This window comes from Pyrus communis, chromosome 15 (genome assembly GCF_041283825.1).
Source record: "Pyrus communis isolate YQ-2024b chromosome 15, ASM4128382v1, whole genome shotgun sequence".
Classification (NCBI taxonomy): Eukaryota; Viridiplantae; Streptophyta; class Magnoliopsida; order Rosales; family Rosaceae; genus Pyrus; species Pyrus communis.
Window position 1 is genome coordinate 6,945,001 of NC_142579.1, and position 24,616 is coordinate 6,969,616.

General features: G+C 39.2%; 2 protein-coding genes and 3 long non-coding RNA genes across 6 annotated transcripts in view; 4 read left to right on the top strand and 1 right to left on the bottom strand.

Annotated features, from left to right (window-relative positions):
• The window catches only part of LOC137745554 (uncharacterized), a 3,210-nt gene extending 86 nt beyond the window's left edge, over positions 1-3,124 (top strand). Inside the window, exons 1-2 of the mRNA XM_068485518.2 lie at positions 1-2,568; positions 2,695-3,124. The exon at positions 1-2,568 is cut by the window's left edge and continues 86 nt beyond it. Of these exons, the coding sequence (XP_068341619.2) occupies positions 93-2,568; positions 2,695-2,996 (2,778 nt within the window). The 5' untranslated portion in view covers positions 1-92 and the 3' untranslated portion in view covers positions 2,997-3,124. The remainder of the gene's footprint in view (positions 2,569-2,694) is intronic.
• Positions 3,125-3,542: 418 nt separating this feature from the next.
• LOC148690451 (uncharacterized) lies at positions 3,543-8,272 on the bottom strand. The gene is made up of 2 exons (XR_015956869.1): positions 4,194-8,272; positions 3,543-4,075 (listed from the first exon to the last, which is right to left on the bottom strand). It is a non-coding gene; the product is annotated as an uncharacterized LOC148690451 (long non-coding RNA).
• A 9-nt stretch (positions 8,273-8,281) lies between these two features.
• On the top strand, positions 8,282-14,129 carry LOC148690452 (uncharacterized). The gene is made up of 2 exons (XR_015956868.1): positions 8,282-8,715; positions 13,894-14,129. It is a non-coding gene; the product is annotated as an uncharacterized LOC148690452 (long non-coding RNA).
• On the top strand, positions 9,359-10,307 carry LOC137730855 (uncharacterized). Of its 2 annotated transcripts, none has more exons than XR_015957326.1 (3): positions 9,359-9,614; positions 9,727-9,864; positions 10,194-10,304. It is a non-coding gene; the product is annotated as an uncharacterized LOC137730855 (long non-coding RNA). The 2 variants fall into 2 exon arrangements; XR_015957325.1 differs by having other exon boundaries at positions 9,367-9,614; positions 10,208-10,307.
• A 6,800-nt stretch (positions 14,130-20,929) lies between the features above and the next one.
• Positions 20,930-24,175, top strand: LOC137730623 (uncharacterized). Its single transcript, XM_068469606.2, has 2 exons — positions 20,930-23,525; positions 23,747-24,175. Exons 1-2 carry the CDS (start codon positions 21,104-21,106, stop codon positions 24,061-24,063), a joined length of 2,739 nt encoding a protein of 912 aa, XP_068325707.2. The 5' UTR covers positions 20,930-21,103; the 3' UTR covers positions 24,064-24,175.
• The last annotated feature ends 441 nt before the right edge of the window (positions 24,176-24,616 follow it).

Here is a 24,616-nt window from a genome sequence, read left to right on the forward strand (position 1 = left end):
CATTCCCAAAGACTTTTGAGTGTTTGACTGAAGTATTTTCAAAGTCTTCAGCACACCATCTTGAAGTAAGCAGGATGGCGGAATAACATCTAATGGCATTGCAAATACATCCTTCAAACCCAGACTATACACTGTGTGCTCAAACAAAAGCCATGAGAAATCCAACTGGTGATAAGGTATGCTATCTTGCTTATTGCCTTATCTTGTATGTTCAGCTGCTTTTGTCACCAAAGTACGTTGCGTTCGCTTCTGCTAGTTCTAACGATGAAGCAGAGGCTCTTCTCAAATGGAAAGCCAGCATTCAAAACCGAATCCAGCTCCAAAATCTAAGCTCGTGGACTTACTTTCCCAGCAACGCCACCAATTCTTCAAGAAATCAAAAAGCTAATGAAAGCCCATGTAATATGTGGACTGGGATTTCATGTAACCCTGCAGGAAGTGTCAGCAAGATAAACCTTACCAACTCCGGTTTACAAGGTAGGCTACAAGAATTTCCGTTTGTGTCCTTCCCTAATCTTGTATACCTTGATTTCAGCAAGAATAAGCTCTTCGATTCCATCCCACCTCAAATCGGCTCCCTCTCAAAACTCATATATCTTGATCTCTCGGATAATAAGTTGTCGGGTGAAATTCCACCAGAAATCTGTTTCCTAGAAAATCTTGAGAACCTGTACCTATATAAAAACAAGTTAAATGGCTCAGTCCCTCAAGAAATAGACCAGCTTAAGTCTCTTGTTGTTCTAAATCTCATGGAGAATAGACTCAGTGGTCCTCTTCCCATGTCGATCGCGAATTTGAGCACATTACAAGTTGTACAACTACGTGACAACCGCCTGTCAGGTTCCATTCCCCAAGTGATATCAAATCTCATGAACTTGGCTGTTCTGAGGCTTGCCAGAAACAATTTCACCGGTCATTTGCCAGAGGGCCTTTGCCGGAGTGGACTGCTTGCGAATTTCACTGCAAATAGCAACCATCTCACAGGTCGAATCCCCAAGAGCTTGAGGAACTGCACAACCTTGTACAGATTGCGCCTTGATGGAAACCAGCTCACTGGAAACATATCTGAAGATTTTGGTGTTTATCCGAACTTGGATTACATAAATCTAAGCAACAACAGATTTTATGGTGAACTTTCACATAAATGGGGTAGGTCTCAGCAGCTAAAAAATCTTGAGATTGCAGGGAATAATATTACTGGTTTCATACCGGCTGAGATTGGAAACTTGACTCAACTACATTTGCTTAATCTTTCTTCAAATCATTTAGTTGGGAAGATCCCTATGGAACTTGGAAGGCTTACTTCTTTGGTGAAGCTTATACTCAATGAAAATCAACTTTCGGGCGGTATACCACAAGAACTTGGATCACTGACTGATCTCGAGTATCTTGACCTGTCTGCTAACAACTTGAGCCAGTCAATTCCAAGCAGCATAGGGAACTCTGTGAAAATGCACCACATGAATTTGAGCGCCAACAAGTTGAGCTATGAAATTCCAACTCAGTTAGGGAGGTTAGAGCAGCTGTCCGTACTAGATTTGAGTCATAACTCGCTTGCTAAAGGGATACCAACTGAATTTAGTGATTTAGAAAGCTTGGTGACACTAAATCTCTCTCACAATAACCTCTCTGGTGTTGTTCCACATACTATTGAGGAACTTCGTGGCTTGGAGTTTGTCGATGTATCATACAATCAATTATGGGGTCCGATTCCAAGCAACAAAGCATTTCAGGAGGCTCCAGTAGAGGCATTGCAAGGGAACAAAGGTTTGTGTGGGAATGTTACAGGTCTGCAGCCCTGCAATAATAATCCTAGAAAAAAGAAGCCTAACTATAAAATTGGTTTTTTGCACTTCTTGATCATGCTTCCTGCTTTTGGGGTATTTATAATTGCTTTCTATGCAATCTATATCACTTTGAGAAGAAAGAGGAAATTCCAACAAAACGAACAAAGTGACATTCAACCCAAGGAGTTCGAATTGCTCGCAATATCGATATTTGATGGGAAAATATTGTATGAAGAAATCATAAAAGCAACTGAGGATTTTGATGCTAAATATTGCATTGGGAGAGGCTCAGCTGGAAGTGTTTACATAGCAATGCTGCCGTCGGATGACTTGGTAGCAGTGAAGAAACTCCACAGCACTTGTGATGGTGGTGAGTGGAGCAATCGAAAAGAGTTCTTAAACGAGGTAAGGGCATTAACTGAGATACGCCATCGGAACATTGTTAAGCTTTATGGTTTCTGTCAACATTCGCGGCACTCATTTTTGATTTACGAGTACCTTGAAAGGGGTAGCCTGTTTTCAATCTTGGCCAATGATGAGGAAGCTAAGAAGTTGGACTGGAGTAAGAGGGTGAATATCATTAAAGGTGTGGCTCATGGTTTATCATACATGCACTCTGACGTGTCTCCGCCAATTGTTCATCGAGACATATCCAGCAAGAACATGTTGCTAGATGATGCAGATGAAGTTCGGATTTCTGACTTCGGCACTGCTAAGGTTCTAGATTATAAGTCATCTAACTGGACTGCAGTTGCAGGCACAATTGGATACATAGCACCAGGTAATACATAGTATATAATAGTCCACAAATTTTTTCTTACTATACAATTTAAACATGTGTTGTTAAAGTATCGATTTCATGCAACATCTCTCTCCTAAAAAAAACTATGTTTACCCTTTGTCGCAGAGCTTGCTTACACAATGAAGGTGACAGAGAAATGCGACGTCTACAGCTTTGGGGTGTTATCACTGGAAGTGATCAAAGGAAAGTACCCTAGCATTCTAGTGGGGTCTTTGTTGTCATCTGCAATCATGACAGACAAAATGTTGCCGGATTTGTTGGATTATCGCCTTGCGCATCCGACTGGTAGAATTCTGGATGAAGTTCTTACTATCCTAAAGCTAGCGGTTGTATGCTTAAATACAAATCCGGAGTTTAGGCCTACCATGCGCGAAATTTCCTATGCCATTTCAAATCATCGTAAGTAATGGTACTTGGGAAATCCATTGGTCTTGTAATTTTGTTAAGTTCTTTACTTCTTTGTGTGCCATCAGATATTAGCAAGGTGGTTACGGCTTGCCCATCAAATTATTTTTGTTTCGTTTCAACGACAAAATGCACCGTTCATCAAATGGACGGAGTTTTAATGATTTGAAAGAAAAGGAGACATCTCTATAGTCAGAAGTCTTAGCTCTGAAGCTTGTGGTCTACGGTGTGAATTCAACATCGAAACAGAACAGTAACAGAAGATTGCATTACAAATTTAGCCACCTGAACTACATTTTCTTACCAAAACAAAACGAATGGCATCTTCAACTTTGATCAAATTTGCTCTCTAGCCTGCATTATCTTGTATGCCAAGCTTATTTCACGCGCAAAATGTTGCCTTCGATTCTGCTAATTTTACTGAAGCAGAGGCTTTCTTCAAATGGAAAGCCTGATTTCAAAAACAAACCTCTGATAGATACCAGTTAACCGGAGCTGGGTTTCGACCTCCACCTGTTGCAGTAATGGAGGAATATGGAGAACGGAGAAGAAGAGCACAGAAAACGTGCTGTGTATTTTTTTTTTTTTAATAAATTTTTCATATAACCGTTGGTAAAGTGAGAGAGCTATTGCTCCATTTAAAGGGACCGGACCCGGAAGTGCCAACAAGGCATTCCAGTCCAACAGACTCCATAAATGACAAAATAACAAATTACATTAAAAAAACTATTTTTATTAGTGATTTAGTCACTAAATAAAGGATCCTATCATTACTCCTCCCTTATGACAACCTTGTCCTCAAGATTCACAACTGAAACTCTGGAAACTTGGTCTTGGATTCGTCGAAATCTTCCCAAGTTGCTTCCTCAGCAACTTGACCAACCAAATGCACGAGCAGTTGCACTCATGCAGCTTGTCCTTTCTTATAAATCCTCCGAGCTAGCACTGAGTGAGGCTGCACCTGAACTAAATCCTCTCATGTGACATTTGGTAACACTGCAACTGGTTGAACCAAATTGCCCAAGTGCTTCTTGAGACAACTAACATGAAGGTCTAGGTGAATTTTAGAGCCATCAGGTCACTGCAATTTATAAGCCACATGACTAATTCTTTCCAATACTTTATAAGGGCCATAAAACTTAGGATGCAGTTTGTGGAAGGAGTGAGAATTCAAAGTCTGTAATTGATAAGGAACTAACCTGAGATACACAAAGTCCTCCACAGAGAATTCTCTTTCAGTTCTGTGCTTGTTAGCCTGCATTCTTATCCCTTTCTTGCAAGCAATGCTCCACTGAGTCCAATTTAGCAGTACAAACTTCATGATCAGTTATAATGGGAGGAAGATAACCATAAACCAATTCAGATGGTGTGAATTTTGAAGATGAATGGTAAGATGTATTATAGCTCCATTCTGCCAACGACAGAATTCCACCTATTTTTTAGGTTGAATTCCAACAAAGCATCTCAAATAGGTCTCCACACACTTGTTAACCACCTCAGTTTGCCCATCCGTTTGAGGGTGGTAGCCTAAACTCATGCAGAGCTTAGAACCCTGCAATTTGAAGAACTCCTTCTAGAAGGCACTTAGGGAAATTGAATCTCTGCCAATGACAATGGTGGCAGGCATGCCATGAAGCTTGAAAACATTGTCAACAAACACTTGAGCTACCTAGGATGCAGTAAATGGATGTACCAAAGCCATGAAGTGGGCATATTTTGTAAGCCTTTCAACCACAACAAAAATCACAGTTTTTCCTCTACAAAGGGGGCAGCCCTGTGATGAAATCCATGCTAATATTCTGCTAAACATGTTGGGGAATAGGTAGAGGCTGAATCAATCCAGGGGATATGGTTTCATACTTATTTTCTTGACAGATATTGCATTTTGCTACATAGGACTTGATATCCTTCTTCAAACTAGGCCAGTAAAAACCCTTCTTTATCCTTTGGTATGTTTTGAGTACTCCTTGATGACCTGCAATAGGAGTGTCATGATGCTCTTCTATGATTTTAGCCTTCCAAGGAGATGTGGGACTTATCATAATCCTAGACGTGTATCTAAGAAAGTCATTGTCAAACTTAAACTTAGATGCAGTAGTCTTGGCAGCCAAGCTAGGATCCATACTTGATAATTCTTGCAATTTGCCATGAATCCACTCATCATGTTCATTATGTCTTTCTCAACTCATCTAACCACCCATAATATGGATAAGTCACAGCCATCAAGCATATACTGTCATATATGGTAGTGGAATGACCTGCATCCTGTGAAATAGGCTCCTGCAATCTAGATGGGGCATCAACTACTAGATTTTCAGATCCTTTCCTATATTGGATCTCATAGTCAAAACCCAGCAATTTAGACATCTATTTTTTTTGGAATAGAGTATTGACCCTTTGATCCAGAAAATACTTCAAACTGCTATAGTCTTTTTTTGATAATGAAATGCCTTTCCTATAAGTAATTTTGCCATTTTTTTCACTGCATGTACTATGGCAATAAGCTCTCTTTCATAAGTAGATAGAGCTTGATTTTTTGGACCTAGAGCTTGACTGTTGAAAGCTATGGATTTGCCTAGCTGCTGGAGCACATCACCAGTGCCATTTTCAGAAGCATCACACTTTAGGATAAAGGGAAGACTGAAATTGAGCAGTGTAAGGACCTGTGGAGATGCCATAATGTCCTTAAGGGTTTGAAAGGCATTTGTAGATTTAGGGGTCTAATGAAGGTTATCCCTTTTGGCAAGTTGGTAAAGAGGCTGGTAGATCTTACCATAACCTGGGACAAACTTTCTGTAGTACCCTACCAACCCTAGAAATCTCTTTAAAGCTATAACATTAGCAGGAATAGGCCAATCCACAATACACCTGATTTTAGAAGGGTCAGCCTCAACCCCATTTCTGAAAACAATGTGCCCTAAGTATTCAATCCTACTTTGACCAAAAACACATTTTTTCTTCTTGACAAAAAGCTGATGTTTCTGTAAGATGCTAAAAGTAATGTTTCCTGCTATAAACGTGAATGTCAAAAAAAAAAAAAACAAGAATGAATTTCCTCATATGAGGTTTGAAAATATCATTCATAAGATTCTAAAAAGTGGTGGGGGCATTGGATAACCCAAAGGGCATCACTAAGAATTCATAGTGGCCCTCATGTGTTCTAAAACTTGTTTTTTCAATATCTGCAAGATGCATGAGGATTTGATGGTAACCAGACCCCAAATCAAGTTTGGAAAAATACTGAGCTCCAAAAAGCTCATCTAGAAGATCATCAATGAGTGGGATGGGATAGTTGTCTTTGATGGTTATAGAATTCAATTCTCTATAATCCATACAAAGCCTTCAGGTGCCCTCTTTTTTCTTGACCAAGAGTAATAGACAAGAAAATGGACAGTGACTCGGCCTGATGAAACCTATATTTAATAGTTCTTAGACAACCTTCTCAATCATAGTTTTTTGGAGTGGTCCATAGTGATAAGGCCTGATGTTAGGAGGCTGAGCATAAGGGATTAAGGGAATCTGGTGATCATGATCCCTTGAGGGAGGTAACTTGGTAGGCAAGCCAAAAATGTCTCCAAACTGTCCCAATAGATTATGTAAGTCACATAACTGAGTGGGATTGAAATCACAGGCCTCTAACTTCTTGGTCTTCATGGAGTATAAAAAGAGCCCTAGATTGGAGTTATTGAGTTCTTTATCAAGTTGGTGCAAAAAAACCTCTTGGATGAGGGGAGAACCACTCTCCAGATGAGTGAGTTTATATTGGACACTACCCTTAGAATTCAAGAGTCATAAGCTGGAAATCCCAGACGACATGGCTTATGGAAGAAAGCCACTAGACCTCGAGTACTAGATCACTACCTCATAGAGGTAAAGCAAATAGATCTATCTCACAGTTATACCCACTAAAGGTTGTCTGAGATTGCCAACCAAGCCTTTTCAGTAATTTAGAATCCACAAAATTGTGGGAGCTACCAGAATCTAAGAGAATTTTCACAAGCTGACCCTTAACTACACCCTCAACTTTCATTGTCTTAATGGTTTGCTTTGCAGTAGTGCCATAGAATGCAACTTGCTAAATTCCATTTGTTGGAGGGCAGGCTGCAATTCACCTACAGGTTCTTCACTATCCTCCTCAGTGTCTAACAGATCAAGCATAAGCAACTGCTTGTTAACACACTGCATCACAGAACCAACACTACCCTCTCTCCCCTTTTTTTTTTGAATTTCTTCAGGGGTAAGGTGCTTGATAGGCAAGTTAGGTGGTCTGTAAGGTAAGGGTTGGTTGTAAGGGAACATGTAGCAGGAGATCTAAAATTGGGAGTAATCTTAGTATAGCCAACCCTAAGATCAGTGAACTTAGCATCAAGTTGCGTAGTCAAAGAAATGGCCTCATGAACATCAGTAGGACGACAATTTCACATCATATTTAAATTCACGCTTAAGACCCCCTAGGAAACAACTTTTCAATAGTATAGGGCCCAAATCAGTGGTACGATTAGCCAAACGCCGAAATTCGAGTATATAATCTTTGGGTGTACCTGTCTGGTGAAGCTTGAATAGCGTCTTAGCACAATCCTCAAACTCATTGGGACCAAATTCGCGGCAGAAAGCCCTGGTAGAATCCTCCCAGCGAGGAGTAGAGTGCAAGCAATTTATCCATATCGGAACCACTGTAAAGCTTCACCGTCCAGATGGAAGGAGACAGTGACCACTTTCTAGTGTTCAGGAGTGGGATAATAATTGAAGAGGAGTGGGATAATAATTGAAGAACTGATCTGCCTTGTAGATCCAAGCAAGGGGATCATCATCGAGAAGAAAACGAGGAAAATCAATGCGGTGTTGCCATTGAGCTCGTGGCGTACCACCACCAGCATCCAAGAAATCACGACGAGGAGTGCGATTGGGTTCCAAATCATGAGCATTAGCTGGATCCGTGAGGATCTGAGAGGAAGAGGAGCCGACGCCCCCGCCCGTGCAAGCTAATTCACGCCGGAATTGCTCAAATAAGCGGCAAGGCGAGCATCCATGGAATCAGAGAGAGCATCCACAGATGCTTCCAACGCAGCAACTCGAGCATCCATCACGTCGAGGCGGGTGTTGGGGTTGTGGCGGGGCATACAAGGAGGGAAAAGGCCGGGATCGGTGGGTGATACTAATGACAGATACCAGTTAACCGGAGCTGGGTTTCGACCTCAACCTGTTGCGGTAATGGAGGAATATGGAGAATGAGAAGAAGAAGAGCATAGAAAACGTGCTGTGCATTTAAAAAAATATGTTTTTCATATAACCGTTGGTAAAGTGAGGGAGCTATTGCTCCATTTAAAGGGACTGGACCCAGAAGTGCCAACAAGGCATTCCACTTACTAACAAACTCCATAAACGGCAAAACAACAAATTCTATATATACTAAAACCCAAACTCGGGTGACACTGTTCTAGGGCAGTGTGCTTCCCTTTTTGCCCCTGCTTGATTTGTATAATTTCGATTTTGCCTCTTCTCGTCTCTTCTACTTCATCTGGATGTACTCTTCTTTTCTCCTCTCTCTCTCTCCCTGTATGTGTTTGCGCATGGCTATCGGGTTTTCTTGGACGACAGCATATACCTGCAGCGAAAGAAATCTCACCCTGCGGCACCGCCTCTCACGGAACCACCGCCACCACCATCTTTTGGCTCGAATTTTGTGGGTTCTAAAGAGCCGCAGCGACATGCAAATATGTGGTACCCTTTTCTTCTTTCTGTATTTTTCTTTGTTTAATTTTGTATTTTTTTTATTAGATACATGGTGGATTTATCGTTGGTAACTATTAAATCGCTTTTGAATTGTGTTTAATTTGGATTTTTGTGTTTTGAATTTTGAATTTGCTGCCTGATCTTCCATTGGAGCATCCAAATTTTGCAATTGTAACAAATCGTCCCAGGATTTATGGAAGAAAATGGGTATTTTTGTATTTTCACTAAGTTTGGGGATACTTTCCTTTTTAAAATTGTTTTTGAGTCTTAATTGGTGAGCCCAAGGAGCCCACCTCCTGTTTTGTTTCCCGGTTCCCTTTCCCTTTCCCTTTCTTTTGTTTCTTCTAAAAGTCTCTCTTCTCTCTTTCTTTCTCTCTGTCTTTCTCTTAGGGGTGGGCATAAAAACCGCCAAACCGCAAAACCGCATCGAACCGTAAGAAAAAAAATCGAAAAAAACCGTGTTGACCGGAAAATTCAACTTTGAGTGAAAAACCGAACCGAACCGTTCAAACCGGTTCCGGTTCCGGTTTCGAATGATCAAGAACCGATCGAACCGAACCGAACCGTTTTATTAATAATAAATAAATAAATTATATACACACACACATGTCGTGCTATAATAAGTTGAAAAAATTGGTTTCACTAAATTGCAAAGCAGAGGATCCTATCCCAATTAGGGTTCATTTTCACTTACACACACGGAGACACCTTCTGAGTTCTGACCTTCACCACGCCGCTCATTTCAGATTTCCCCCATTCCTATTCCTAAATCCTGATTCCCCCATTTCAGATTTCACACAGATGAGACCGAGTCTGCCAAAGCCCCCCGTGGTGTCCGTGCCAGTGCCGGTGTCGTTGCCGTAGCAACCGCATACACTGAAGCCTGGGTAAGTTTGTAGGCTTGTAGCTTTTCAAAGGGATAGGCATATAAGTTTAATTTGTTTGGAATTGGAAAATTCTGCTGCTTGTTAATTTTATGGTTCTGTGGTGGATTCGTAGTTCAATTTTGGTTGAGATTCTTGAGAAGCTTCTTACGCTACAGGAACGAAAGGGCTTGAGCTTCCCCGCAAAGGCTTCAGCGTTCCCCTGCCCGGTCCCGTCCTCGTTCCTTGCCGCTCCGGCGACGGCGGTGTCCAGGTACCTCGATTTCGATTGCTTGATTGGTTGATTGAATGGTTTTGGAAGAGTCGTAATTTTGCAGTGTTGGGTGAAAATTTGAAGAGTGTTCTGTTTCAATTGCTTGGTTTCTGTGACTTTATTCTTTGACTGTGAGTTGCTTTGCTGCCATTGTTTAGTAAGATGTGGGAAATTTTGTAATGTGAGTTGCTTTGCTGCCATTCTTTGACTGTGAGTTGCTTTGTTGCCATTCATACATATAGAAGCTTCACTAACAAAACCTAGCCTCTCTGCAGATGCAGATTATACAGATCATATAACCATGACCCTCACAAAAATTTAAAATTTAGTTCACCTCTAACAGGCTAGTAGCAAGTTCGCAACCCACCTCTTCATCTTCCATGAATATGGAGGATGATACATCACTTTTTGACATTTTCTCCTGCCCTTGCTGCAAACCATGAATATGGAGGATGATACATCACTTTTTGATAGTTAGTGGAATTTATAATTTACTCTTTCAATCAATGGCAGTAAAAATGCATAAGATTTTGTTTAAATTTGTGTGTGGCAGCAAGTTGAAATTTGTCAGCATATTCTGTTTAAATATGTGGCAGCAAGTTGAAATGTGGCAGCAAGTTGAAATTTGAATGCATAATGATTTGGTGGCACTCTCTTATGAAGTCATGTATCTCCTTGTCCAATACACACTTTATAAACACACACCCCGGAAATAGGGGTCTCGGCCTAGAGATTGAATCGTATAATAAATACTCATATAACAGGGCAACAATTCATTTCAACTGTTCAACATGTTCAGCTGGAATCAAGCAGACATCTTTATCATATTACATCAAGTTTGCAGCAAACCCAGAAACCAAAACATTAAACTACACTAGTAAATACCTTAAAATCAAGGAAATTAGACAGACGTTAGTGACACATTTCTTCAATTTGCAGCAAGTTGAAATGTGGCAGCAAGTTGAAATAAATTTAAGGTTCTAGTAATTAGGAACCGTAAACCGGCGAGAACCGAATCGAAACCGGTGTAGACCGAACCGTAAGGTTCTAGTAATAAATTTAAGTGGAACCGCACCGAATCGAACCGTTAATATATTTCGGTTTTGGTTCCAGTTTAGGGGTGGAACCGCACCAAACCGCACCGTGCCCACCCCTACTTTCTCTCCCTCCCTCCGAGCAGAACACACACACACACCAACAAACCCTCATCTTCCTTATCATCAAACACCACAACAACAGCAGCATCACCATCTTCACCATGTCAACTCTCTCCCTCTCTTCGTCTCTGTGGAGCACAGAGGAACTCGGACGAGTTCCTCGTCCTTCCGTTTTGGGTAAGCCTCAAAACACTCCAAATGCTTCTCTTTTCATCCCTATAGTTCTTTTCTAACCCCGTGGTTGTGTTTTGGATATCAAACCATGAAGAAACCACCTCGGAGACATTTCCCAGTTTTCCGGCAAGCACCACCCCTTTCGAGGAAATTTTCGGCCAAACCACCGCGAGTTGGCCGGCGTGCAAGATATCAATCTCTTCGTCTCGCCGAGTACTACAACTTTCCTTTTTGTTTCACCCAATTTCATTGAGTATTGAAGAAGTTATACTCATTTGAATCTTACCCAGTTTCCGGCGGACACCCGTGGATTTTAGGCTATTTTCCAGCCAACTCCGACCATGATGACGGGAACCAAGGGTATATTTCGATTCCTTACCTTCGGGGCTTCAATTTGGTATATTGAATGACATGTTTTGGTTGATTTTTGAGCTTCAACGGAGCTTGGGAATTCTCCGGCCGAAAACCGGCCTTCTCCTTCCTTGGAATCCGGCGAACCACCAAACCCAAGGCCTTTCGGCCTTTCCTGCCAAGCCCAAAACCCTGGGCAGCCCAACCCAACCCTTTTATTTTTTTATTTTTGTTTTGTTAATTTAAAGGCCTTTGGACTGTTTCCTTTAGGGCCTTCAGCCCGTTAACCCTAAACCCATTAGACCCAAACCCTTAAGCCCAAACCCGGATCCAACCCAAGTTCAAACCCTTTAACCCAATCCGGATCCAAGCCCAGACCTGTTGACCCGGACTCGGACCCGGTCTGACTGTTGACCCGGTCAACGGTCAGCGTTGACTTTGACTTTGACCGGTCAATGTTGACTTTGACCGTTGACTTTTTGGGTTTTCGTGCGGGACCCCTCCTAGGCTAATTTCAACGTCCTGAACCCGTTTCCGATGTCCGTTTTCCCAAATTCAGTCGTTTGAGTAGAGTTTGACTAAATGTACCATTTATGTGCTTAGGGGCGATTATTTGTGGCGTTTCCTTCTTCGCTAGATGGCGTGGCTTTTCGACGGCGAAGTACTGTGAGTGGACCTCTTCTAAAAATGCATGTTTTGATAGTATAAATGCATACATCAAAAGCATGATTTGATGATTATGTTTTATGAAACGTTTTACGAGATAACATGCTTACTGAGGCTAGTTTGAATTATTACTATTTTTCCTATAACCCATGTTCTTATAGAATATCTGATGGATGACGATATGATATTTAGAACATGTTTAGACCACCTCTTTATATTATAGATGATGCATGACTTTATACTATGAAGTTGATTTTCAATATATGTATGTTCATTGGTTTTGTACTTACCTAGTGGTCCTTTCCGCTACGGGACGTAGGGATAGATCCGGTCCATCCTGGGCGACGGTTTGGTGTTGGCATAGGGCTTGGAGTGTGTTTTCCTCTAACTGTCTGCTCAGAGACGGGAAGCCGGCATGGGGCCTGAAGAGTTATCGGACATTCACTAGTGTTTATTATTTATGCGAATTATGATTTGAGACATTGCACGACATGCTAGGTTTCGAAAAACCTATGTTTATCATTATATTTGTATTTTCATAAAACCTGGGGGTTAGTACGTTGATAACTGTTTTATTATATATATATATATATATATATCAACTTGGTCCACTCATGTTTGTTTTGCGCCTCCTTCAGGACTTAGAATCGAGGCATACAATCCTGACGTCCAGGCACTTCCGCATCAGCATCTTCGAGTCCTCTCGATGTAGGACCCACTCCTTTGTTTCATTCAATTTTATTATTATTTTCTTTTAGTGCTTTAGATTAGTGGTGTGCTATGAACACGGTCCTTATTTGCATATTCATTATTCTTTTACATTTATAAGCCTTATATATCCCTTGTTTTCAGCATTTGCACTCAATAAATGGCTTTCGTCACCCTCGGGTGTCGGCCAGCACGTGCCTATCCTGGTATTCGGGGAATATCGGGGTCGGGGCGTGTCAGCAGTTGTGTATCAAATGACAACAACCTTTACAAATTCAAAATTTGAGCCAAGATACCACCGTCCATATGCTTGCAACCCAAATATTGTTAAAAACGAAGAAACAATGTAAAAATCCAAATTTTACATTTGGTTATAGCTTTTGTGTAAACGGAGCTTCAACGGAGCTCTTAGTTCTAGGTGCGTCTTTGTTTTCATAATCCTTTAGAGGTTTTGGAATTTTGAGATTTTCTTCGTGGATTTTGTTCATTGGCTTGCTTTGTTGTGAATTTTCTGTTTTTTTTTTTGTTTTCTTTTTAATCTTGAACTGATAATATGCTATGTCTTTCAATTTCTAGCAGTGGATTTATATTGTGATCTTTTGGTGATTAATCGGGTAATGATCTGCATGTGATTATTTATAGAATATTCATAATTATTTCACAAGATTTGTGCTTCCACTTGCCGTCTTTTCCTTTTTCTTTTTCTTTGGGAGTCTGGAAAAATAGTGCATCTATTTTTAGCTTAAAAGTTTTAAGATTTATATTCCACTTTGTATGTGATTTGAAAATTGAAAAACATATATGAATTATTCTTAGTGCTTTGGCCATGAAGGGTATTAGCAGGTGGTTCCCCATATGAGAAAATGATTGAAAAAGAAGATTTTTTTTTTTTTTTTTGTTTTTTATTTGTTGGTTGATTTGTGTATGCATGGACTATGTATTAATTTTTTTTTTTTTTTGGGATTTTGTGTAGAGAGTGCTATGTGGAAATAGCAATGCAAGGGCAAGATCTGATCGGTAGCACTCAAACAGGAGTTTGTTTCTCAAATCGCGTTCATTAGTTAGATAATTAATGTGCTTTGGTAGGGGTTTTCACTATGATTTTGTAATTTCTCTTTTTCTTTTTTTAGGTTTTTGAACTATCTATGTGATTTATGTTTGATTCTAAAGAAAAATTAATAAAACAAAGAGATGCATCAATTGGAAACATGGCTGCAAGTGATAAGTCAGAGTCTTTGTTTTAAATCACTGTACTACATTTGTAGTGTATGCATGTGTAAGTGAAATTCAAATTGTAATACAGGATCTTAGGGCTATGCAAAATGGTGTACAAAAATGCGCACGAGTCGGAATTGTGAAACCAAGTCAACTCTCACTTAGAAGTTTATGTACTAGGAGGTCATCCTTGAGCGACCTGGCACGAGGAATTTAAACTTCATTATATTTTCATGTATTTTTCTTATATAGAATGCATCTATCTGGGGATCGAAACATGTTCTTTTTCTGAAATTTCCAGGGCATGAAAATTCAAGCTCGGGCAGTACCCCCATTTTAAGGAAAATGAGACCATTCGACGATGGTAACCCAATGGCTTTCTTTGTTGTTTTTCCTTAATGAGTTAACGATTCCTTGCTTTTTACTGAGTTTTTGGCTATGTGTTTTGTATTTCTGAGCTTCAAGGCACATTTGCCCAGTACATATAATTGTTTTCGTAATTTAGTATTCAGCACCGCTTGCCAATTTATTGCATGAAAATTTTGAATATCAATGTCAAACTAAATTATACTAGAAGTGGCTGTAAACACTAGAAAAGCCTTCGGGCAAACCAGTCTTTAATTGTCATCCACATAATTGATTTTCTATAATCACAGATCATATTTCTTTGATTTTGCATGAAATTGACAATAGCCATAATTAGTAGTCTCGGCGGTTTGGAAAACATATGGTAAACCAATGGATAATATGTTTACCTGATTATCTATTTTTGTGTATAAAATATTTTTTTGGAAATATGGTTATCTTTTCTGGTCTAGAAGGGGATTTACAATGCAATGTCAAAAAGAGTTTTTGAGTTTTAGTTTACTCGAAATGTAATGGAATATGTGTTTATATTTATATGAGTTTGATAGTAATACTTGGTAGCTATGTTCCTTTTTAGAAGCTTTGATCAGAGCATTGCTCTGTGACAATTGTGATTGATCTTGATTGGGAACATTTTGGCATGGGTTGAGAGGTAGCTTTTATGTTATACGTATAGCATAGTTTTGCAACCCGCGGCATCACGCGGGCTCAAATGCCAGTTACATTAAAAAACTATTTTTCTTAGTGATCAAGTAATTCACTAAATAAAGGATCCTATCAACCTCATGGACTTACACCCCAATTAATCCGAAAACAAATGCAAAGCCAATGCGTTTGGACTGGTATTTCATGGAAGACACCATGAAATGTCAGCGGATAAACCTTACCATGAAATACCAAATGGTAGATGTCAATGTTGGAGAACAATTTAGAAACAATAAAATAACAGATGTACAAAACTAAAATACTTATACTTTATTATTCACAAATACTTGCAATACAGAATGTGCAATAATACAATAATTACAAAAATTAATTTGATACTAACTTGAATGAATTGAAAGTAGAGGCTAGCGCAAACGCTATGTCCTTCGAACAGTATTTCCGTCCCACTCGTGTGCTTGTGATTCTACAACGTCTGCTCGACCAGGATACAACTACCTAATTCTACAACCCGTACTGGATTATAGAACTCTAGCGAATTGCTTTGTGTGTTTACTCTCTGGAAAGTTTGTACGGAAGATAAGGAGGAAGAAGAAAAGATAATGATTGATGGAAATGAGGACTTCAGTTATATAGGCTCTTTCATACCTCTTCAAACACCTTTTGGATGTATCTGAAGCTATACAGCTCTTTCTAAAAAGATACAGCTCTTTCCAAAGAGTTGTGTCTATTAATCAAAACGTTTTTAATTAATTTAATTAATGGCCCCAAGGCCCAAGGTCCTTGTCTTGATTAATTAATATTAATATTATAGTATAATCATCAAGCCTAATCCACACAACCATAAGGCCCAAGCCTTCAATCCATTTCCAAATGGTCCAAGTTCTAATTACTAAGAAAAATGAATAAGCCTATATAAAGGCTAGTGAAAAAATACTGTTGACCAATGTAAGAGGGTCTCAAACTCCAATAGTCAATGTCATGTTCTTGCTGATTGCGGTCTGCTCTTAACTTGTTTTGCTTTCATGAAACTCTGGTTGGTAAGAGTAAAACTCATGTTTCCAGTCTTACATCCTTCGGTTTTTTGTTTTTCCCTTCATCACTGATTGTAAAAGTTTTGTCCTGTAAAAGAATCGTGGATGCATAAATTTGGTCGGAATTCACTTGCCTCTGTAATATAGTTGCCTAAAGTTTATCGGAATTCACTTGCCGGTGCAGTGTTATTTTTAATAGAAGCTGATGCAGCATTTTCTTTATGGGAGCTGATGCAGTTAATAGGAAAACACATGGACTTTTGTTTTGCTCTTCATATCTGGGATTAGAGAAAATAGAGGGCTGGTGGCGCGTTACTGTTGATCATTAGCTATTTGCTGGCAGCCGCCGCAATGCTATGAATGTTCTCGGAGTCATGCCCTTGTTGATGTTACCGGCGTAATCAGGGGTGTAGGCAAGTCTCGCGTCTTGTGATTTTGATTTTTGCTATGTCACACCACTTCTCTGAATGACCACATGACCTTGTATAGCCGCTAAGAGGAGAAAATGCGAGACCAACTCACATGATGTAGCAAACGTGAGACGTTTTGTTTGTGGTACTACGGGTGCAGAGGTATGACTTGGTCCAATTTTCGATCTTACGCCACTAATTTGAGGATTTAGCCTCTAAAAACTGTTGCCGAGTCTTCACAAGCGCCACTGCGAAAGTGTGCTGCGTGTCTCATGATGTGTTATTCTATTGCTCACTTAACTTGTTAAACTACAAGTACAACAACAACAAAAAAAAAAAAAAAAAAAAAAAAAAAAAAAAAAAGGAAAAACCTCAACTAAAGTGCCTGTAATATCATACTTTGTTCAAATTTTAAATTGTATATTAAAATTTAGGGTAAGTTACATTTTACCTCCCTAAGTTTGGTTGTAATTGCAACCTTATACAACATCTTTAAAATATTTTAATCCGTTAACTTGATTGTTAAGTGATGATGTAACAAATTTAAAACTTACTTTTGTACTGACATGGATGCCAATCAAAAAAATCAAAAAGAAAAAAAAAAATCGTTTAAACGTAAAATAATTTAAACTTTTTATTAAAAACCGTGGGCCCCACCCCTTACCAACTCCCGTCCCCACTCTTCTTCCCACTCCGTCAGTCTCTTTCCCACCCAATTTTCCCACTCCGTCAGTCTCTTCCCCACCAATTTTTACTTCCCTCACCGCCAGATGCACAATGCAATATCCGTCAACAAAATAAGTATGAAATGATTGTAGTTTTGGTGGGGGAATTGGTTGTGGTTTTGGCGGTGAGGGAAGTAAAAAATGGGTGGGGAAGAGACTGATGGAGTGGGAAGAAGAGTGGGGATGGGAGTTGGTAGGGGGTGGGGCCCACGGTTTTTAATAAAAAGTTTAAATTATTTTACGTTTAAACGATTTTTTTTTTTTTTTTTTTGAGTTTTTCGTTTTTTGATTTTTTTGGCTAGCATCCATGTCAGCACAAAAGTAAGTTTCAAATTTGTCACATCATCACTTAACAGTCAAGTTAACGGATTGACTAACGGTTATGTAATATTGAAATAAAATATTAATAAATGTATGATATTTAAATATTTTAAAGATGTTGTATAAAGTTGTAATCGGACGTAAACCTAAGCAATAAAATGTAATTTACCCTAAAATTTGTTTCGTAATCTTTCAACGATTTGCATAAAATAGTTCATCTGGTTCTGTAAATCATTTTTATATATCAACGGTCGCGATACCACGGTAATGGTGAAAATGACCTAGAGGAAAAAAACAGGGAACAAAATCAAGAACACAAGGAAGATGGAACGGCCAGTGTATGTACATGAACAATGTTCCATCAATCAAACCTAAATGGGAAAATTAGAATGCTCTACATCTTTTTTATAGTTGTTAGATTAAACATTCATCCCTTTTAAAGATTTGATTAAGGTGCTTTGATCAATTGCCACCTCAATAATTTTCTATTTATTTAATTTCCATGTCATTAATTTAAATGCATTTATATAGAGGCATAAGGTAACTTATCAACTAATTGCCTACAATATAGGAATTTAATTTCGTCAATCCCCTTCTACACATTAAATGACATTTTTTTAATAAAATAAAATAAAAAATTAATTAACTAATTCCTCATTACCTTATTATCAGTATTTAAAAAAAAAAAAAAAATTCTCTTCCTATTAAAAATGTCTCAATAAAAAATCTTCAATACATATTTTTTCACTTATGGATATATAAAAAATATACTTAAAACTTATAGTACATTTGAGAACAAAAGTATCGACTTTTGGTACATTTATGACACACCCTGATCGAGATCAGGGCATGCTGGCCATCACGTGGAAGTGATGTCACCATGTGCACAGTGCGGAAGCTAATAAAATAGTAATATAAATAGTACGAATAAATAAAAACTAGCTTTACACAAAGTAATAACAAACAAGTGCAAGCGTGAACACTAGGTTCAGAGCATAAAAGCCTAATGCAGTCCGGGAGAAAACGACACAACAAAAGCATACCCGCAGGTGGTCCTACACTGGTGGTGGTCTGTCAGATATGCCGGGGAAATCCTCAGGGAAGCCACCAAACGTGCTAGCCAACTAGAACCTGGAGGGGCGCAACACAAAAGCTTGAGTGGGCAAAAACAAAGTTTTTCCAAAACCATTTGATAAATAAGTTCTAACCCCTCGCCGTAAAACCTGTATACTTCCTAGAAAATAGAATATATATATATAAGTCATGCTCAGGAAAATGCTATGCCAAAACCTCAAAGTAAAATGCAAGTGCTCAGGTAATACCATATCAACAACACATAATCTGTCAGCCAGAGTCACCTAATGTGACCTGTACGGCTGAATCTAGAGCTCAAATCTCAATCTCACTAACTAGACCTGCACACGAGTCGGAACCACCTAAAGTGGTCTGTACGACAGGCCTGGGTGTAATATAGGTACGCTCAAGTGCTACGATCACGTGAAAGCTGGGCGAATAATCGCGGGTCACCTACGAGTCGGAACCACCTAAAGTGGTCTGTATGATAGGACTGTGCACCTAACTTGGATCCAAGCTGAGTGTGTGGTGCGGGAGGTGAACATCACGTGAAGGACTGTGCCCAACTCTGGGTGGGAGCATTGACACCGGGGGTGCAGGTTATGAGCTCTCTATGCATCGCAAATCACTACTGAATGTAAACATAAATCACAACTCACCTGACACTTACCTGTGCGTCCGCAACACCAACATACATATATATATATGCAACTAACAATACATAAACAAACGACAAACTATAGGCATGGCATATAAACGTATAAACGGTCTAAATCAATTTATGGGAAAAACATAAGTATATAGGTATATACGGAAAACCAAAAGCCCACTCACTGGTATGTGGAAGGGTCATAACCCCCTTGCCTCGAGTGACCCTGCTCGTCCTCGGGGTAAGTATCACCTATATGTGAAACAACTATAAAAACGTTAATTTTTAAAGCACATAACCAATCTTAAGAAATAACTTCTCATACAATGCTTATATGTGTATCCACTATAAAACTAAATGTGTCTATATTACAGGTGTGACATCCCACATCGCCCAGGGGAGTGATCCTTATATGTATATTCCCATCTCTACCTAGCACGAGGCCTTTTGGGAGCTCACTGGCTTCGGGTTTCGTAGGAACTCCGAAGTTAAGCGAGAAGGGGGCTAGAGCAATCCCATGATGGGTGGCCCACTGGGAAGTTGCTCGTGAGTTCCCAAAAACAAAACCGTGAGGGAATGGTAAGCCCAAAGCGGACAATATCGTGCTACGGTAGTGGAGTGGGCCCGGGAAGTGATCCGCTCCGGGCCGGGATGTGACAATAGGGAACTAGATGTAGCTATATAATCAAACAAATCTTGATTATGTGTTGGGTCTTCTAAATAATAAAATCTGACAATTTTTTATTTATAAATATTCTACTATATTCACAAAAAAAAAGGTAAAATTATAACAAACTATAAAAAAATGCATAGAGATGGATAATAAATGCATAAATACAGGGATAAAAGGAAAAGAAAAAAAAAATGAAATGTCTAGGAAAAATCGTGAAAAACTAAAATTCTAAATAAAATAAACTTATGTGAAAAACTGAAATTAATAATCGAAATTTTAGGAAAATGCTTGATTAAATTTTCAAAAGGAGTGTATGTTTAGTCTAAAAAATTAAAAAACGAGGCGTCTATATCAAAATGCCTCAACCTAAATTCATAAAACAATAGTCGTTACTCATCAGAGCCCCAAAAACAAAAAAAGATGCAAAACAAAGTACTAAGTGTTTTTGAATAAACTAAAAACTTGTATTGTTTTTATTTGTGGTTAATTTTATGGCTCAGTATTTTCTGACATATATTATGCTATCAAATATGAAAGAAAATTCCACCATCATAGTTGGTTATTAATTAAACTTTGTAATTCACCATCTAATTTTCTACTCTAGAAGTACAAAATATTTCTTTTCTTTGATCAGATATTTGTAATGCTCTTTGAATTCAATGGTCAGATTCCAATATAACATTTGAAAAAACCAAGTTGACTAAAAATATGGATAATAACAATTTTCTCCAAGAATTTTCCAAGTTTTTGAAACTCTGTTCATAAGTTTGTTAGCGAGAACATCTGTGGGATGTTAAAGCCATTACAAGCACCATGGGAACATCTCCATCACCAACCCTTAAGAACTGTTCAAGCTCTCTGAGTTTCCTTTTCGTGTCCTTGATTGTTTTCAGTTCATCAGCATTTGACTTTGCTAGGTCTGATGAAGAAGCTGCTGCTCTTCTTCAATGGAAAACCGGTCTTCAAGATCCTCACGCACGCTTAACTTCGTGGCAGCACCCTTCCAACGCAACTGGTCCATGCACTTGGTTTGCCATTTCTTGCAATGGTGCCATGAGTGTCATCAAAATAAACCTCACAAAATCTGGCTTACAAGGTACGCTCGATGGATTTTCATTCTCATTGTTCCCAAATCTTGAATACTTTGATCTCAGCGTGAACTTGATCTTTGGTGCCATTCCATCTCAAATTAGTCTACTCTCCAAACTATTCCATCTTGATTTGTCCGCTAATAATTTGATTGGTTCAATTCCTTCTTCTTTCGGAAATTTAACCAATCTCACTTACTTGAACTTGTGTAGGAACTTTCTTAATAGTTCCATTCCTTTAGAAATTGGTAACCTTTCGAATTTGGTAGAGCTTTACTTGAACACCAACAATCTCACAGGTTCCTTCTCACCAACTCTTGCCAACTTAAATAGATTAAGATTTTTATGCATGTATGAAAACATGCTTGCTGGCTCTATTCCTCTAGAAATAGGGAATCTGATATCTCTCCGCCATCTAAGCCTTTACAAGAATAACCTTTCAGGTCCTATCCCGGAGTCCTTATGTGACCTTAGGAACCTTACCTTGCTTGAACTATATCGGAACAATCTTTCAGGACCTATCCCGGAAAACATTGGAAACATGAAGTCTCTTGTTGTTCTAAATATCATGGAGAATAAGCTCAGTGGTCCTATTCCCATGTCAATTGGTAATTTAAGCAGATTACAAGTTTTGTACATTCGTGACAACCCGCTCTCAGGTTCCATTCCGGAAGTGATAGGAGATCTCAGGAGTTTGGTTGTGTTCCGAGTTGCAAGAAACAATTTAACTGGCCATTTGCCGCAGAACATCTGCAAAGGTGGAAGGCTTACAAATTTCACTGCAAATGGCAATCGTCTGACAGGTCGAATGCCAGAAAGCTTGAGAAACTGCACAACATTGTACAGAGTTCGCCTTGATGGAAATCAATTCACTGGGAATATTTCTGAAGACTTTGGTGTTTATCCGAACTTGTACTACATAAACCTAAGTGACAATAAATTTTATGGCGAAATTTCACACAAATGGGGCAAGTCTTTGCAGCTAACAAATTTTGAGATTGCAGGGAACAACATCACTGGTTCCATACCACCTGAGATTGGAAACTTGAGTCGACTTGGTTTGCTTAATCTTTCCTCAAATCATTTAGTCGGGAGGATCCCTATGGAACTTGGAAGGCTGACTTCTATGGTGAAGCTTATACTGAATGACAATCAACTTTCTGGTGGTGTACCTCAAGAACTCGGATCACTGATTGAACTCGAGTATCTTGACCTGTCCACAAACAATTTGAGCCAGTCGATACCGAGTAGTATAGGGGACCTTGCAAAACTTCACCACCTGAATTTGAGCAAAAACAAGTTTAGCCATGGAATGCCAATTCAGTTGGGCATGTTACTGCAGCTGTCTGTGCTGGATTTGAGTCATAACATTCTTGCTGGAGAGATACCAACTGACTTTTCCAGTTTGGATAGTGTGGTGACACTAAATCTCTCCCACAACGACCTTTCTGGTGTTATTCCAAGTTCTTTTGTTGACCTGCGTGGCTTGGAGTTTGTCGACATATCAAACAATCAGTTATCGGGTCCAATTCCAAATAACAAAGCACTCCAAGAGGCTCCTGAGGAAGCATTGCAAGGAAACAACGGTTTGTGTGGCAATGCAACAGGTCTAGTGCCCTGCAACAATAGTATTGGCGAAAAGAAGCATAAATCGAAAATTGGTTCCATAGTTGTGCACATAATCTTGCCAACTGTGGTGGGGGCAATTGTAATTGCCTCCAGTGGAATTTTCCTCACTTTATTAAGAAGAAAGAAATGCGAACAAACAGAAGAGGGTGACATGCAGCCTATAGAATTTGAACTGCACACGATTTCAATTTTTGATGGAAAGTTGTTTTATGAAGAAATCATAAAAGCAACTGAGGATTTTGATGATGCATATTGCATTGGAAGAGGGGGGTTTGGCAATGTTTACAAAGCAAAGCTGCCCTCAGATGACTTGGTAGCTGTAAAGAAGCTCCACACTCCAGCTGATGGTGAATGGAGCACTCGGAAAGAGCTTCTAAACGAGGTAAAGACATTAACTGAGATACGCCATCGGAACATTGTCAAGCTTTATGGTTTTTGCTCACATTCACAACACTCGTTTTTGGTTTACGAGTACCTTGAAAGGGGTAGCTTGTATTCAATCTTGGACAATGATGAGGAAGCTAAGAAATTGGATTGGAGTAAAAGGCTGAATATCATTAAAGGCGTGGCACATGGCCTATCCTACATGCACTGTGATGTGTCCCCGCCAATTGTTCACAGAGACATATCCAGCAAGAACATTTTGCTAGACGATGAATATGAGGCTTGCATTTCTGACTTTGGCACTGCTAAAGTACTTGAGATTAACTCTTCTAACTGGACAGTCGTTGCAGGCACATTTGGATATGTAGCACCAGGTAATTTCTTGTTGGCCTTCCATTACATTACATATGTTGTTAAGCTGTCTATCTGAACTACACATTCGAAGAAAAATTCACTTGATTGGTGGATAATTTGACGCAGAACATGCCATATTATTTGACATAAGATCAATTCCTTTTGTAATTGTGCTCTTAGGCAGATCTTTTAAAGAAAACTATTTGACATCTAAATTTTGTTGTACTTACCCTTTTGGCAGAGTTCGCTTACACATTGAAGGTAACTGAAAAATGTGACGTCTACAGCTTTGGCGTGTTAGCACTTGAAGTGATTCAAGGAAAGCACCCCAATAATCTAATCGGGTGTTTGTTATCACCCGTAATCAGGGAAGGCAGAATGCTGGGGGATTTGTTGGACGATCGCATTGCACCACCCACAGATATAGTTCTGGTTGAACTTACTACTGTCTTTAAGCTAGCAGTTGCATGCTTACATGCAAATCCTCGGTTTAGGCCCACCATGTACGACGTTTCTCAGATCAAATCAAAATCTCCGATAAAGGGAAGGGACAGGTAGAGTGCTGAATTTTTCTAGTAGTTGAGGAAGTTAGAAGGATTGTAACTTGGATAATCTCCATAAATTTGTCCAGGCTAGATATGTAGCTACCAATTAACTGTGCTATATATGTATATGCTATAATCCTGGTTTAGACTTAATATAATTTGTTCATAGTCACAGACCTCCCTTTTGCTGGTTGTATCAATAATACAAATATCTGGCAGAGAGTTGTTTCATATTTCTTTTTCTTTTTCTTATGTTTTATATACCGACTTCTGCAAGATTTCGTATGTGTGGATAGGCCTTGTCCTGCGAGAGGTACTCAATGATGGCGACCATCCGTTATCCTGTACCACAATGTCATAAATAGATTTTGAGGATGTGATCAGAATATTAAGAAACATTGCAAGGGTTTATAAGGAGTCAGGTTACTCTCTCTATTGCTAATTGATTTTTGTGTGGAGCCTTAACTTCACTATTAGAGGGTTTTCACCGTCACTTGGAATGAACCCTCACTTGGACCAAATGCCTATTATTTTCATGTAATTTCAACAAGAAAATTCCAAGGTTG

Excerpts from the sequence above, each read along its gene's own strand:
- LOC137730623 (XM_068469606.2), top strand. The coding sequence starts at position 21,104 with ATGAGTGTCATCAAAATAAACCTCACAAAATCTGGCTTACAAGGTACG. Across the intron at positions 23,526-23,746 it reads ATTTGGATATGTAGCACCAG|AGTTCGCTTACACATTGAAG; the intron begins GTAATTTCTTGT and ends CCCTTTTGGCAG.